This window comes from Phocoena sinus, chromosome 7, assembly GCF_008692025.1.
Source record: "Phocoena sinus isolate mPhoSin1 chromosome 7, mPhoSin1.pri, whole genome shotgun sequence".
Lineage (NCBI taxonomy): Eukaryota > Metazoa > Chordata > Mammalia > Artiodactyla > Phocoenidae > Phocoena > Phocoena sinus.
The window spans coordinates 56,701,565-56,717,673 of record NC_045769.1 but is presented as its reverse complement, the minus strand read 5'-3'; the positions used below and the strand labels follow the sequence as shown (position 1 = coordinate 56,717,673).

At 40.5% G+C, this 16,109-nt stretch overlaps 1 protein-coding gene across 10 annotated transcripts in view; it reads right to left on the bottom strand.

Annotated features, from left to right (window-relative positions):
* Positions 1 to 523: 523 nt before the first annotated feature.
* The window catches only part of NFE2L2 (nuclear factor, erythroid 2 like 2), a 105,462-nt gene continuing 89,876 nt past the window's right edge, over positions 524 to 16,109 (bottom strand). For 5 of the 10 annotated variants that reach the window (XM_032638174.1, XM_032638182.1, XM_032638177.1 and 2 more), the window contains 4 exons: positions 4,211 to 4,477; positions 3,535 to 3,624; positions 2,673 to 2,864; positions 524 to 2,255 (listed from right to left, as the gene is read on the bottom strand). In XM_032638174.1, the coding sequence (XP_032494065.1) occupies positions 1,023 to 2,255; positions 2,673 to 2,864; positions 3,535 to 3,624; positions 4,211 to 4,477 (1,782 nt within the window). In that variant the 3' untranslated portion in view covers positions 524 to 1,022. Of the gene's footprint in view, positions 2,256 to 2,672; positions 2,865 to 3,534; positions 3,625 to 4,210; positions 4,478 to 4,992; positions 6,756 to 11,988; positions 13,353 to 16,109 lie in introns of those variants that run through there. The other 5 variants (XM_032638175.1, XM_032638178.1, XM_032638180.1 and 2 more) reach the window with 5 other exon arrangements.

Genomic DNA, 16,109 nt, shown 5'->3' with positions numbered 1-16,109 from the left:
TAAGCCATATATTTTCTCAAACAGGCCTCAGAGCCTTCCAACTTCCTGTGTCTGTAATGCTCTGTTAGTAGGATGGTTCTCCCACACCTTCAAATGTATGGCATATACCTTGATAGGAGTAAAAGAACCGGTGTTTTCATGTCAAAGTATATAGAGCATTTTCTTTAGTTGAGATATATTTGCTGCTGAAGAGAAAGGGTTTTTTTTTGCGGTACGCGGGCCTCTCACAGCTGTGGTCTCTCCCATTGCGGCCTCTCCCGTTGCAGAGAACAGGCTTCGGACGTGCAGGCTCAGCGGCTGTGGCCCACGGGCCCAGCCGCTCTGCGGCATGCGGGATCTTCCCAGACCCAGGGTGTGAACCCGTGTCCCCTGCATCGGCAGGCGGACTCTCAACCACTGTGCCACCAGGGAAGCCCGAGAAAATCTTTTTGATACACTCCATTTCCCTGTATCTCCTGTACCAACTTAGTGTAGTGCTTTCCATATTATTGTCATAAAAGATTGTGAATGAACTTCAAAGACATAATTTAATGGTCATAATATTCCTTTATTAGTACCAGCTTTTCAACTAAATTGTCTTTTGCTAGAGCTAAACAATTTAATATAAAAAATGCCATTTTTTTGTTCATACAGTATTTATTTAAAAAAGTACATAGTGGTTAGTTTTGCAAAAATTTGCTTTTAGCCAGATGTATCATATAAATCTACAAAAGTAACAAATGAGATAAAAACAGTATAAATAAGGAGTTTTTGTAGTATTTACATGTATATAGAAACTAGCCCCAATGGTGTTTTAAGAAATTAAGTTTGCAGTTAAAGTGAAACTACTGATTCAGCATACTGATAACTTATTTTAATGCTTCTTAAAGTTTTATATTTTCTACACTAGTTTTGACTATAATTTTGCATAGAATTATAAAGTGTATTTCTGCATTTCACATCACAGTAGGAGCTTTTAGTATAACAGTACAACAACAACAAAAAAACCCCACTAGCTCAGAAAAGGTCAGATCTGCTCAAATCTAGTTTTTCTTAGTATCTGGCTTCTTACTTTTGGGAACAAGGAATACATTGCCATCTCTCGTTTGCTGCAAGGAGTATTCACTTGGGGAGTACGGCTTTCCATCTTCATCACGTAGCATGCTGAAGACTTCAAGATACAAGGTGCTGAGTTGTTTTTTCAGTAGATGAAGGCTTTTGTCGTTTTCTCCTTTTTCTTTGAGCAATTTTTCTTTTTCATCTTTTAAATGATCTAAATCTTGCTCCAGTTCCACTATATTTTCCAGTTTTCTTTTTCTGCAATTCTGAGCAGCCACTTTATTCTTACCCCTCCTACGTATGTCTCTAATTAATGCAAGTTGAGCCTCGTTGAATTGCTCCTTGGACATCATTTCATTGAAGTCATCAACTGGGAGGTTAATGATTTTTTCTACAGGGAATGGGATATGAAGAGCTTTTGCCCGTAGCTCATCTCTTGTGAGATGAGCCTCCAAGCGGCTTGAATGTTTGTCTTTTGTGAATGGGGTTTTTCGATGACCAGGACTTACAGGCACTTCTTTCTTTGGTGTATTTTCACACTGGGCATCACACACTGGAGCACTGTTCCTCCGAGATGATGACAAGGGTTGGACTGTATCCCCAGAAGGCCTTACTGGCTGTGTTTTAGGACCCTTCTGTTTGACACTTCCAGGAGAACTATCTATTTCTTCCATTTCAGAATCACTGAAGCCAAGCAGTGTGTCTCCACAGATGGTAGATTCCACTGAGTGTTCAGGTGATGCCATGCTAGGACTTGTGTTCAGTGATATGCCAGAGTCAGAATCATTGAATTCTGCTGTTGCACTTTCAGGGTGGTTTTGGTTGAAGGCTTTACAAAGTGATAGATCAGAGATATCAATGGGCCCGTTTAGAAGTTCAGAGAGTGACTGGCTTAAAGTAGCAGAGGAGGGCATGCTGTTGCTGGTACTGGGCTCTGCTATGAAAGCAGAATAAAATTCATCACCAAAATCTGTATTTACTGTGGCATTTGAATTTAATGAGTTCACTGTCAACTGGCTGGATTCTTCTGTGGAGAGGATGCTGCTGAAGGAATCCTGAAAAGCACTGAGAAAATGTGGACTGCAGTTACCTACTTCTTTTTCCAGTGAGGGGATTGATGAATAGAAATGATAATTGTTGTTAATTTCCACCAGTTTGGTTTCTGGACTTGGAACCATGCTAGTCTCAGCCAGTTTGTCACTTTGAATATTAAGACACTGCATGGAAAAGAAGTTTATACTATGTTAAGTCAAGGTTAAGCTATTTTTAATAGCTGATAATCCATATCTGATGGTAATCTCTCCCCACCCCCATTCACACCAGGCTCTTCTAGAATTCAGAGGTAATTCCCATTTCCAACAGATACTTATGCCTAAGCATATGTATTACTTTCAGAGTTCCCAGATCAGACTTCAGGTTTATAACCTGATCTGTCCCTCAAGACATCCAGTCCACTTAACTAACAAAAGTTCACTGAAGTGAGCATGGGCAGCTCTCATGACTAATTTAAAAGCACCCTCCAATCCTTCCTATAAGTAGGTGGCATATAAATAATAAATAACTGGAATGACTAATTTAAAGGGACTGAATATAAAATAGCATCTTTGGTATTTATTATATTAGATCTTAGTTACCTGTAATTCTGGAATGGATAATAGCTCCTCCCAAACTTGCTCAATATCCTGCTGCATATCGTCTAAATCAGCAGTGGCTAAGTGAAGGACAGCAGCTGCAGGTGACTGAGCCTGATTAGGAGCAATAAAGACTGGGCTGTCGATGTGGCTGGGAATATCAGGAACAAGTGACTGAAACGTAGCTGAAGAAACCTAAAATTGAGAAGGCATTTATCTACATGAATCTGCCACCAGCAGTGGATGGGTATGCTCCAAGGCCATCACAACATCTTAGACTGGAATTGGCTGCAGTTCTGTATTTCTCTACTTATAATGGGGACTTACGACTCCTATTTCTATATAATGAAACAAATGTTTTTGTCCTGCCCAGCTGACTCCACATTTACTAGCTTAATTGCTTTATCCTATGCATTTGAAGGTAAACGTCAAAATGGGTAAGAACAATCTTTAGAATTTAATTTGTATATATGTATGTAATACCTAGTATAGTGCTTCAGACAATAAACATTAAAATTGTTAACCGAAAAAGTCTTGGTTTACTACCCAGCTTGATTTTTACTCACCAAAATTTCTAAGTACCTATAACAAGAGAGTTAACTTGTTTCCACGGTTATGCTCACCCATCCCTCTGGCTATGCAGGAGTAAACGTTTTTGGTTTTGTATTATGTGGGGGAAGGAGGTGTGTCATTTTTTTTTTTTTTTTTCAAATCATAAAGTTACCTATAGGCTAAGGTTTCCTTGATAAAATTTGCTCCTGAAATAGTTTTCCTTTTTTTTTTTAAATGGAGCTACATCAAAGGGACCAATATACGATATGTTATGTATAGTTGTGGAGATTTGCTGTTAACTAAATGTTAATACCTCATTGTCATCTACAAATGGGAATGTCTCTGTCAAAAGCTGCATGCAGTCATCGAAGTACAAATCATCTGGTTTGGGAATGTGGGCTACCTGCATAAAAGGGAAAGACAGGAAGAAAAAAATTGTTCCGTGTTCATAAAATGTTTACAGTCTAGTTTTAGTCAAACATTCCTCTTGTTTCAGAAGTCAGTTTAGTATAGTAAAGAGCACAGAATCAAACCAGACTATCTAGTTTCAAATCTTGGCCCCTACCCCCCAATTTATTGCCCAGTTTTTGGGCAAGTTATTTAACCTCTTTGGGCTTCAACTGCTCATCTGTAGATAAAGTAGGATAATGGTAATTAACTCATAATTGTTGATTAAATCAATATTTCAAGTACTTTAGTAGAACAGTACCTGTCACAGTACATGAATAATCCCTACTACAACAGTCCTACTACTGTCACTACTGTTGCAGCTATCTGATCCTTACAATTACATAATGTTTTTATAGCTTACAAAGCTCTCCCATGTAATTTATGTCTTCCTAATCCTTACACTGAGGTCAGTCAGTCAGGCACTGAACTCATCAGTAGGCTGAGGTTGGGAAATTGACTTAATAAGTTCATGAAGTAAAAGGCAAAGCTGGAACTCAAATCCAGATGTTTTACCTTCCCAAGAACTGAGTACCCTGTACCTGGGAGTAGTTGGCACATCCACTGGTTTCCGATGGGATGTGTTGTGCTGGCTGAACTGGGAGGAATTCACCTGTCTCTTCATCTAGTTGTAACTGAGCGAAAAAGGCTTTCTCTTGCTCCTTTTGCAGTTGTTCTTGTCTTTCCTTTTCAAGTTTTTTCTGTTTTTCCAGCTCATGCTCCTTCCGTCGCTGACTGAAGTCAAATACTTCTCGACTTACCCCGAGATCTATATCTTGCCTCCAAAGTATGTCAATCAAATCCATGTCCTATGTTTAAAACAAAAAAGGAAGGAGAGACCATGGTTAAAATAGTTTTAAAATGGCAGATATCACATAATTTACATTATGCCATTGCTAATGGTGGGGGGTAGGGAGATTACAAATAAAATCTGAATGGGAACACAGATCCAAAGTTCTGGAAGGGCAGTTAATTCTATTCAACGTATGTATTTTTTTTTTTTTTTAAATCACCTACAAACAGCTATCCAATGTAATCACTTATTACTTGGATTATTAACAATTTGGTGATGGTAGAGGTCACTAACAACAAAGTAACAAATGTTGCCCATTAACATTCTTGAATTAAAAGAAATCCCACTTATTTAATGGAATAGAGAAATTAGAGCAAGCACTCCAAGCCAATGGTTTATTATGAGAAGTGGAGTTTGGAAAACATGATTGAGCATGTGGAATTTTTCCCTAAACTTGCTTAGCAAATACCAGTTTACAGGGGAAAAAAAAACCCAAGTTAAACTGTCAACCTAGCAGTTGTGAAATATCACCTTTCATTTGGTCTTCGCTATAGTGGATTATCTTTTCCCCATCATTTCTCGCTACTTCTGTATCTGTGGTTACTTATTAAAACAGTTTCCTCTTTTTTTTTTTAAATTATTTTATTTATTTATTTTTGGCTGAGTTGGGTCTTCGTTGCTGCGTGCGGGCTTTCTCTAGTTGCAGTGAGCAGGCTTCTTGTTGCGGTGGCTTCTCATTGCCGAGCACGGGCTCTAGGCGCGTGGGCTTCAGTAGATGCGGCACACAGGCTCAGCAGTTGTGGCTCATGGGCTTAGTTGCTCTGCGGCATGTGGGATCTTCCCGGACCAGGGATCAAACCCGTGTCCCCTGCATTGGCAGGCGGATTCTCAACCACTGTGCCACCAGGGAAGCCCCAAAACAGTTTCCTCTTGACTTGAGTTTTAGCTCCTGAGGTATGAACAAATTAGTAAATTCAAGTCCTAGCAAATGGTAATCTTGTGTGGGTGAAGCAAGAGATTGCCAAAAGAACTGGGAAAGGGGTAGTGCCCACTAGTCTCACTCCTGAGAAATCGTAAATAACCCTCTTAATAACACAAACCAAAAAATGTGGCTCTAGGGAAGGATAGAAGGTAATATGTTCTAAGATATGGGGAGAATTGTACAATGAGGGAATGGTTATTTTGATTTATATTACAAGGCTAGGCTTAGGTTACCATGTCCATATTTTCCTAACCACACATGTGTCAAAAGCAATTTTTCTGATTTACAACTTTAGTTTTTGTAAAAGTCTGAACAGGTAGGAAATGTAAATCAGTTTCCATTTAACAAATCATCTGTGTTGAAAATAATGAGATGGAGACTGGAAAAACTGACAGAGAAAGGGAATTGGGATATGAAGGCCAGCAGACACAGTGTGTACAGACATCAAACTTTGTACTGCGGTTCAGACAGCAGTTGGCAGCACTGGGCTGCCCAGTGCATTTACGGCTCTACTACTTTCAGCCTCCAAAGGACAAAAAACAACATGGCTGTTGCTTCACTGAGCAGTCAGGCTATTTCACCCAACAAAGTACAATCACAGACCACCCAGCCTAGAGGCAGCCCAGCTAACTGGATAGTAGAGGCCACCTCTAGCCTTGATTGAAAGTTGATGTTAGAATCTTAAATGCTATGAAACCCTGCTCATGAGGTTCATTACTCTAGCTTTGAACAGTATAACAGTATAACTTTGAACAGTATAACAAAGCACACACAGTAGGTATAATTAAGCAGTATCTGTAGCTCTTCAGAACTGGCTAGGGTATACCTGTTTGTAAGCCAACATCTATTAAGGGCTTTCTATATATGCCAAGCATTGTTCTAAGTACTTCAGATATACACAAACCAACTCTCAAAACCACATAAAGAGGACATGTATCCCTATTTTACAGATAAGTATATTGAAGCTTAGAAAGAAGACGTACTACGAGAAAATGCCAGGACAGGGATATATACCCAGGCATGAGGACAATATGAGCCAGTCCTGGACTCCTGATTTTTAACCGCTAGCCCACACTAAAAATACGAAGTCTGATCACTGGACAGTGGTTCCTAAGTGGGGCAGGAAATAAAATCCATTGTTGTATATGTAGACTTTGCCTTGACGTATTGGTGGTGGGAAGAAGTGGCCATCACCACTTCAGAAGACTGGATTGAGCAAATGTCACCTGGATTATTTTCCTGGCCACAAGCAACAAAATAGGAGTCGTAGAGCATTCAGTCATACGTGGCTATCTTCTCAGGGGGCTCCCCACTAAAATAAAACATGAGAATTTCCATTTTAGAAATAATTTGTTTCCACTTTAATAGACATGTTTACACAAGGGTCATGTGAAAAGAGAAAGGCCCAAGATATAGAGAAACCTACCTTAAAATTCTAATTAGGTTGGGCCATATCTTCTGAGGGAATCTAGCTACAGCTGAGTTATCCTGTCTGGGCCATTCTCCAAACTGGAGCTAACGACCAAGGTGCTAAGGAGACGTTCAGGGTGTTCACTACTAAATGCTAGCACTAAAAATTAAGGAAATGCATACTCATGCTGTCTCAATTGAACTCTAGTTTCTCTATAAAATAAGCAGTACCTGTTGCCACCTCTCTCAGAAACTGACACGGAAAGTGCATTGAGCTCTTCAGAAGGTCAACAATAGAGAAACCCAAATACTTGTCCCTGCACCTGGGGGTCACTCTGCCACATCTGCCCTCACTTCCCCAGACTGCCCTAGGCCTGGGGCTTCTCCTTGTTCAGAGATCCCAGGATAAGAACCAGTACTCAGTTTTGACTTTTTCATGGAAGAACTGAAAGAGCACTGAAGAATTTATGTTGGAAACACCTCACAAATATGACTAGTCCAAAGTATTCCTAGAACCCAGAACTATGGATGGGAGGGAAATTTCTAATGTAATTTACTCTAAAATTGTCAGTGGCAATCACACCAAGAGTTGATACAACTCTGTTCTTTCCTTTTCCCCCCTTTCCTCCCCATCAGATGTCTTGAGTGGGTTTAGGTGTTTTAGCTATAAATTTAATATAATTGTTCCATCCTACCCCTACCATACGGATGTTGGTGGATCAAATGAAATGTAGAAGAAATTTCTCTATAAATGTAAAGTATATGTAAGTGTTGTTATGATCCCAACAAGAAGTAGGATGGGCCCTACTACTTGCTGTAAGTGAGACCAAGCTCCAGGCCAAAGGATAATAATGAAGTTACAGACGGAACTGTAGTGGGAGCCTTGAAACAACACTCAGTCATAAAGCTACTTGGTTCCTCCTCAGGGAAGGTCTGAAATTGACCACTAGGCATGTGAATCGTGTGTTGTAAATAAAAGTAAATAACATACACTTTCATGTAAACTTTTATGTACACACACAACACACTCTCGATTCCTAACATGACTACCGTTCAATGCACAGCTCCAAACCAATTCAGTGTTTTAAAATTTCCCATAACATAATTAGACAAGGACACGTTGATGGATCCTCATCAACAAACAGGAAAAATAAAACACAAAATGTCATTTGGATCAGCTCCTGAGCACCTGTTCTTGTTATCTGATCTGAAACAATGCTGGACCCTGGGAGGTGGAGGGGCTCCTACAGCCAGAGCTGACCGTCTCCACCAGGAATGCCACCAAAAGATATTTCAAGTGACAACATCTAATTGTTCTTAATGAAGGCTGGGCAGCCTATAATGAGATAATAGACAAAAACAGGTTTCAAAGTGTTCTCAGAGGTTTTCATTTTTAAGTTTATTTTTATATAATGTTTAATCTTGCCATGCGAGGTCTCTGAAAGAACACATCTGCTTAAAAAAAAAAAAAAGCTGAGTTTTAACCACTTTGAATTCCTTTAAAACAGATGTTCTGATCAAATTCAGAATTCAGTAACAAGGGGTTGCTTGTCATGGCCTTGATATATCATATACTGTGTTACTCAGATTTTCACATAAGTTTTGGAAGAAAAAACCTGCAGCGATTTGATATTGCATGAAATATTCAAAGCTTTATGTTGAAAATGAGAACAGCAGAAGTTTGTTGACCCACAACTCACTGGTGGGGAGCCCTGCAGGCCCAGGACTGTGTTCTGTGCTGACCTCAGGCAGTGAGCTGTCTTGAAGGAGCCCTGTGACTGGGCACATGACTTACTCCACAAATGACCCATCTCTGCAAAATTCCCGAACCATCTAAGGAAATAGCTGGGGTGGTGCCCATAACAAAACGGACAGTGTGGAAGGACAATGCCAGTGGAAGAATTAAACTGCTCTCCCACACTTCAACCTGAGGCACTTAGGAAGCATGGCTGCCCTGCAAGAAGCCAGATAAAAAGGGTCTGGGGAGGGAGAGGAAATGTATGGCATTTCAACAGGTATTTCCTTAAGCTTCCCAAGGGCAACTCAGGCACTGGCTGTGAGCCTTCACATGCCATATGGAGCAAATGCCGTCTGCCATACTTGGTGTCTGAATTTTTGTTGTTGTCCTTTTGCAATTCCTGAGTGTATTCCACGTTATGTTGCTAGCTTGGCTTCGACAAAATAAGACAATTTAATAAGAACGTAAATGTTTGACAATTCACGTTAAATCACCATCTGGCCCAATGGAAACAGTCATATTGAAAATGTCTCTCTCTATATATGTATCATCATTTGCCATCTGGGTAATCTGTTACGCATTTTATGGGAAATCTGAAGTTGGACTATTAACTCGTACCACTTTAAAACAAATGTCTTTGTTCCAGGATAAACAGAAGAAAGCCCTTGAACACAGAATCCCATAATAATATGTCTTTTGCAAGCCAATTTTAGTGCTTTGAACAAACAAGCATTTATCATGCTCAGATGATCCCCCCAAATCAGAAAAGATAAAGCAAAGGTATCATCTCTTCCTAAATTAAAGCAATTCAGTAAACTAAGGCTTTAGAAAAGTATTTGAAATGAAAAATAAAATGGTTTTTATTATATACATTCAAATGTATAAATGAAGCTTGCACCTCCCAACCCCTTTCCCTACCTGCCCTCTCCCATCCTCTGTTTTGTCCAGAGGATGACGGGAAGGTGGTGGGAGGTTTCTTCTAAAAACAAATTTCACCAACAAACTTTTTTTAAAAATTGCACAGATAACTAACTTTGTAAACAGACAATGAAAACTGATCCTCACTTCCAATTTTACAGTATAAGTGTTAAGAATGTCTCAAGTGATTCCTTTTTTTAAATTTTTTATTTTTATTTTTTTTACATCTTTATTGGGGTATAATTGCTTTATACAGATTCCTTCTTAAAATCATGTATTTCCATTAAGAAAATAATAAATCTTCTTTTAAAGTTTATTCTCCTGAGATCGATCTCTCCATCCAAATATTAACTACTGGCATTCAGAGTCTAAATTGCTTTTCTTTCATACATTTCAGTCTTTATATTATGCCCAGGTGGTTATATTATTCACCTAAAAGCTAAATCTGGTTTAATATTTTTTTCCACAGAAGCTGCTCAAATGTTTTTGGGCAAAACCGGATGGAACATGAATCTCATCCTACTGTCCTTTGAAGTATAAACCAAATTAAGAGCTATAGGAAAGTGCAAAAACAACTGAAGGCATGCTCGAATTCTGAAGAATTGATTGAACAACAACAAAGATCTCCTTGATTCACAAGGCTCTACTCTGCAGTCACAATCCTTACTCCTAAAGTAAAATGACACCAAGCAGGTGTGTTTTTAAAATACATCTCACTGATGACTATTCTATTTCATAAATATTTATCTGCCTGTTTACTTCTCTCCTGCTTCATTACAAGAAGATACACAAGACAAGGCCAACTGTTTTCTCAGACTTCTAGAGAAGGCAGATGAGATGACAGGTTATTCTCTATAGTCTGCCCACATTCAGGTACTTTTTTTGAGTCTACTGGACTGATTTGCTAACTTCTGAATATATTGCTGTAATAATTATGGAGCAGGTGATAAAAAACAAAGATCACAAAAAAACATATTTATATAGAATCACAGAATGTTAGAGATGGAAGGGGACTTACAGCCACCTAGGCCAAGTGTAAATGTCACTGGGTTAATCTGTGTTAACTACAGCTCCATTTTTAAAAATAACTGGCCTAGCAACCAGTTTCTATGTCAGCAGAGACTCCTAACAGGTAATAGTTACCACTAATCCAAGTTTTCCTTCTAGAGAAAACTTACCAGGGATTATTTCCTCAATCTTCAATAACTAGCAATTATTTTTGTTTTGCTTTGTTTTTTAATTTATTTTTATTGGAGTATAGTTGCTTTACAATGTTGTGTTAGTTTCTGCTGTACAGCAAAGTCAATCAGCTATAAGTATACATATATCCCCTCCTTTTTGTATTTCCTTCCCATTTAGGTCACCACAGAGCACTGAGTAGAGTTCCCTGTGCTATACAGTAGGTTCTCATGAAAACAGCAATTTTTAACAGCATAAAAAATCTCAAACACACATCAAGACATGAATTATTCAACAAGTTAAAACTCTAGGGGGACTTCCCTGGTGGTCCAGTGGTTAAGAATTCGCCTTCCAATGCAGGCTGCGCAGGTTTGAGCCCTGGCCAGGGAACTAAGATCCCACATGCCGCGGGGCAACTAAGCCTGCATGCTCTAGAGCCTGCGCGCCACACCATAGAGAAGACTGCGTGGCAATGAAGATCCCGCGTGCTGCAACTAAAGACCTGGCGCAGCCAAATAAATAAATTAAATTAAAAAAAAAAAACAAAAACAAACTCTAGGGACTTCCCTAGTGGCGCAGTGGTCAAGAATCTGCCTGCCAATGCAGGGGACACGGGTTTGAGCCCTGGTCCGGGAAGATCCCACATGCTGTGTAGCAACTAAGCCCGTGCGCCACAACTACTGAGCCTGTGCTCTAGAGCCCGCGAGCCACAACTACTGAGCCCACACACCTAGAGCCTGTGCTCTGCAACAAGAGAAGCCACAGCAATGAGAAGCCCGCGCACCACAACAAAGAGTAGCCCCCACTCGCCCCCGCTCGAAAGCCCGAGCACAGTAACGAAGACCCAACGCAGCCAAAAAAATAAATTAAAAAAAAACAAACTCTAAATCACAAATTTGCTATTCCCTGGATCACAGATGCATCCTTCTACCCTTTTGTCTTTCAGCTAAAAAATGGTCCAGTTTCCTCACAGTCCAGCTTGTTACTGTGTACAGACATTTTCATGGGCTGCTTCCTGTTCACAAACAAGTTTCTCAGCAATGACTCAATCTAAGAAATGTGATCCAGCCAGTTTACTGGAACTCTCACCCATTACGCTTGTCTGTACACTGTAAAGCATGATGCAAAGATAACAGCAAAACTGGAAAGTGAATAGACTAGGAACTTGGACTATTTTCTCAAGAGGCACATGTGTTTGGCCAAAAATAAATCATAAAGGACAGCTAATTTCCAAAATAGCAGGTGAGGCCACTGCTACGAAAAGTGGATGGATCCAACTTTCCCATGGGAAGTTTCATACCTGGATGCCAGCAGAGTTAATTTCTGGTTGTCTGTATTTAAGCAGGATGCTGCTGCTGGGCCTCGATCAAAGGGCTCATGCAAGGGTCAGTCACTATGTCAAGAGAATGGCTCGGTTAGATAAGCAAACTTCAGGACATGTTTTTTCTCATCTCTTCCCCATTTTGAAGAAGCCATGAATGTATTCAGTCCTGGATGCTGTCCTCTGCACATGAAAGGAACTTTGTGACTCGGTCTTCCATCACTATTAGAATGAGTCTACAGGAAAACACACACACCCATCTTACCAATATAACCTTCAGGTGCACTGGCTCTAACTCCCTAACTCACTTTACCTAACATACACTGAAACTAACCTAGCGTGGACTAACCAGGTCGTCAGATGTCTACCTTGAGCTCAAACAGCCCTGTTTGCTCACCCTCCTGCCCCTCCTCCTAAAGGGCAGCCCCCATGAGGGAGGGCAGTACCCTAGCACACTGGAACTACTGGGGCTCTTTACTGCCACTTCTGAACTTCCTCAGTGATCCTTCACCCTCTGTGGATCCTGCATTTGTAAGCAGAAATTATTTATTTCTATCTTAAAGCTCCTTTTCAGATTTAACTGCCTACAGTTAAGCTTTAAAAGCTAAGAATTGGGACAGTCACCCAGGCCTGCTGTTTCTTGCCGGTAGCCAAAGACCTGTGTGCCTGTGCTGGTGGTGGCAGTGATGAATTTTAGATACATATGTATTATATACTGTAATATAGAAAGACTCTAAAACGTTTAGACTTTTTTCTTTTTTGTGCATCCTGTTAAAATACTTTCCAAAGCAGGGGGGGTCTTTAATTTCTTTTTTAGTGTGAAATTTTTGAGTATGAAATATTTCATACTAATAGCTAAAAGATCACTTCAGAATGGTGATAGTTATAATAAAGGTGCTGGTCAAGATTAACAAGATTTAGTGTCCATACTACCCTAAATGGATCATTAATCCAGCAACCCATCTACTACATGCATATAGCTTGCCATTCAGGTGCCAGGAACTGCGCTAGGTGCTGGGGACACAGAGATAAACAGAGGACAGTCTCTGATCTCAGTTTAGAGACTCAAGGAGAAACATGTAGGAGCCAAGGCAGCAAAGAGGAAGTGTCACTAAACTGCACAGAAAGACCTCACAGGAGTGACAACTGACTTAAGTACGCCAGTCACAACTGCATGAACATGCCACCCGCTTTAACAAGGGGTAAGCCAGGTTTTTCCAAACATCTAGTCCACATGACTACCTGAAAGCAAAGGAGGTTTTGGAGTGGAGAACACAAACAACCCATCTCCACTCACTCTGCTTTCTTGGTCTCCCCTCTGGTGGCAGCAATCCCCCCACGCCTCCCCGTTTCCCCCCAGAGGCTCAGATCCTCCAGCACGAGGAAAATTCTCAGAGACTTCCTCCTCACATGTGGACTTTTCGGTCAGTATGACTCATCTCAGCTGAGATGGGAATTACTGCTAATGCCACACTGTCACAGAACGCTGCGACTGGAGGGGCCCAGAGGACACACAGCCCCTTCCATTTTTCAAATAGGGAAACAGGTCTAGAGGATGAAATGACTTGCCCCAAGGTCAGAGGTCAAGGATTCCAAAACTACTATGGTCTACTTTTCTAATTTTACAAATCCTGCCAAGTTATTTGGCAGAGGGGGAAAAAGACACATTTTTGCTTCACTGTTTCAATTTGCACCTCTGGCCCCAGCTTGCCAGTCTGCAGGTGCCTCGCAGCTTCTACTTGAGCTGGCATTTGCCGAGCACTTCATGGTTTGCAGGGGTGTTCACTGCAGAGCAAGGGGGAGGTGGCTTATCTTCATCTACGAATGAGCACAATTAGGCTTTGGGCCTCAAGCATCCCTGCCCCAAATTGCATGCTTGGCAAGTGGCAGAGCCAGGACCCCAACCAAGAACTGATTCTGAGCCTGTGGGCTCTTCCCACCACTGCAGGACAAAGGCTGCAAACTGCTTTAGCCCCAGGTGGGACGCTAAGGCTTGGAAGCTGGCTCTGCTGAAGCTCAGACCCACCCGTCCTGATGACTCAGGGCAAATCCAGTCAACGGCACACACAGAGCTTAGCATTTAAATCTTCCCATAAAGCCAATATTTACCCCGTACTTTGTATATCTTATGTTATCTGGTCTGACTAAACTGCAAACTCCTTCAAGGCATGACAATGTCTTTTTTTTTTTTTTTTTTTTTTTTTTTTATTTATTGTTTCTGGCTGCATTGGGTCTTTGTTGCTGTGTGCGGGCTTTCTCTAGTTGCGGTGAGCAGGGGCTACTCTTGGTTGCGGTGCGCGGGCTTCTCCTTGCGGTGGCTTCTCTTGTTGCAGAGCACGGGCTCTAGGTGCGTGGGCTTCAGTAGCTGTGGCTCATGGGCTCTAGAGCGCAGGCTCAGTAGTTGTGGCGCACAGGCTTAGCTGCTCTGCAGCATGTGGGATCTTCCCGAACCAGGGCTCGAACCCATGTCCCCCTGCACTGGCAGGCAGATTCTCAGCCACTGCACCACCAGGGAAGCCCAACAATATCTTTTCTTAATAGATGGTAGATGTACATAGTATAAAATTTAAAAGTTGCAAAAGTAATCTCCCAGTTATCCTTCCCCAAGGCAACCACTGGTTTTCTGTGTTCTTAGTAAGATATTCTATTAAATACACACCCGTAGGCACACACACAAGTAGCATATAATCATAATGTTCCACACTTATTTCTCCCTATTTATTTTAGAGATGGTTCTATATCAGGGCCTAGAGTTGTTCCATTATTTTTAATGGCTGAGTAGTATTTCATTATGAGGATGTACTATATTATTTAATAATTACTTAATCAGCCCCTCATTGGGCTTTTAAGTTATTCCTAATCTTTTGCTATTACAAATGATGCTATAATGGCTACCTTTGTACATAAATCATTTCACGAATGTGTGAGGATTATCTGTGGGATAGATACTTAGAAGTGGAATTGCTGGTCAAAGAGTATATGCATTTTTATTTATGATACATATTGTCAAACAGCTCTCCACAGAGGCTGTACCTTTTACACCCCACCAGCAATGAGAAATGCTCATTTCCCCACTCTGTTCCCCACTCATGTGTCCTTCACACCTTGCGGCATATTGGCACGTGGTACCCACTCAATAAACACATTGTAATTGTTGATACAAGGTCTCCTATATTAATTCCAGAATCATTTCAAAATCAGCCCTCCCACTATTTTTAAAGATAACAAAATTAAGACTAAAGAAGAGAATATACTGTACATACATACAATCAGTTGTCCGGCAAACAGCATTTGTTTAATCACCAGTCTATGTCCAGCCAAGGTAACCTTGGTTGGTGCCTTTGGAGCTGGTAAAACATCTGCAGGGGCAAGAAATGTAAAGGCCACGGGGCACACAGATAGACAGAGGCTAGGCAAAGTCTCAACAGGTGAAACAGGCAAAATCAGCAACCTCAGCCCTTCTAACAGGCAAGGTAAACTCCAAAGAAAAACCAAGTCCAATTAAAAATGGAACTACCATATGATCTAGCAAATCCACACCTGGGCATATGTCTGAAGAAAACAAAATAATTTGAATTTGAAATAACTGAAATAATTTGAAAAGATATATGCACCCTGATGTTCACTGCAGCGTTGTTTACAACAGCCAAGATATGGAAGCAACCAAAGTGTCCATCAAGAGATGAATGTTTAAAGAAGATGTGGTGTATATATACAATGGAATATTAGCCACAAAGAATGCAATTTTGCCATTTGCAACAGCATGGATGGACCTGGAGGTATTAATGCTTGCTGAAATAAGTCCAATAGAGAAAGACAAATACTGTTATGTTTTCATTTTATATATGGAATCTAAAAAATAAAACAAATGACTATAGCAAAACAGAAACAGACTCACAGATACAGAGAACAAACTAGTGGTTACCAGTGAAGAGAGGCCTGGGGGAGAAGAGAATTAAGAAGTAACAAACTACTAGGTATAAAATAAATAAGATACAATGATGCAATGTACAGCACAAGGAATATAACCAATATTTTATAACTTTAAATGGAGTATAGTCTATAAAAGAAAAAGCAGGTTCAGCCAGGCTGACCCATCC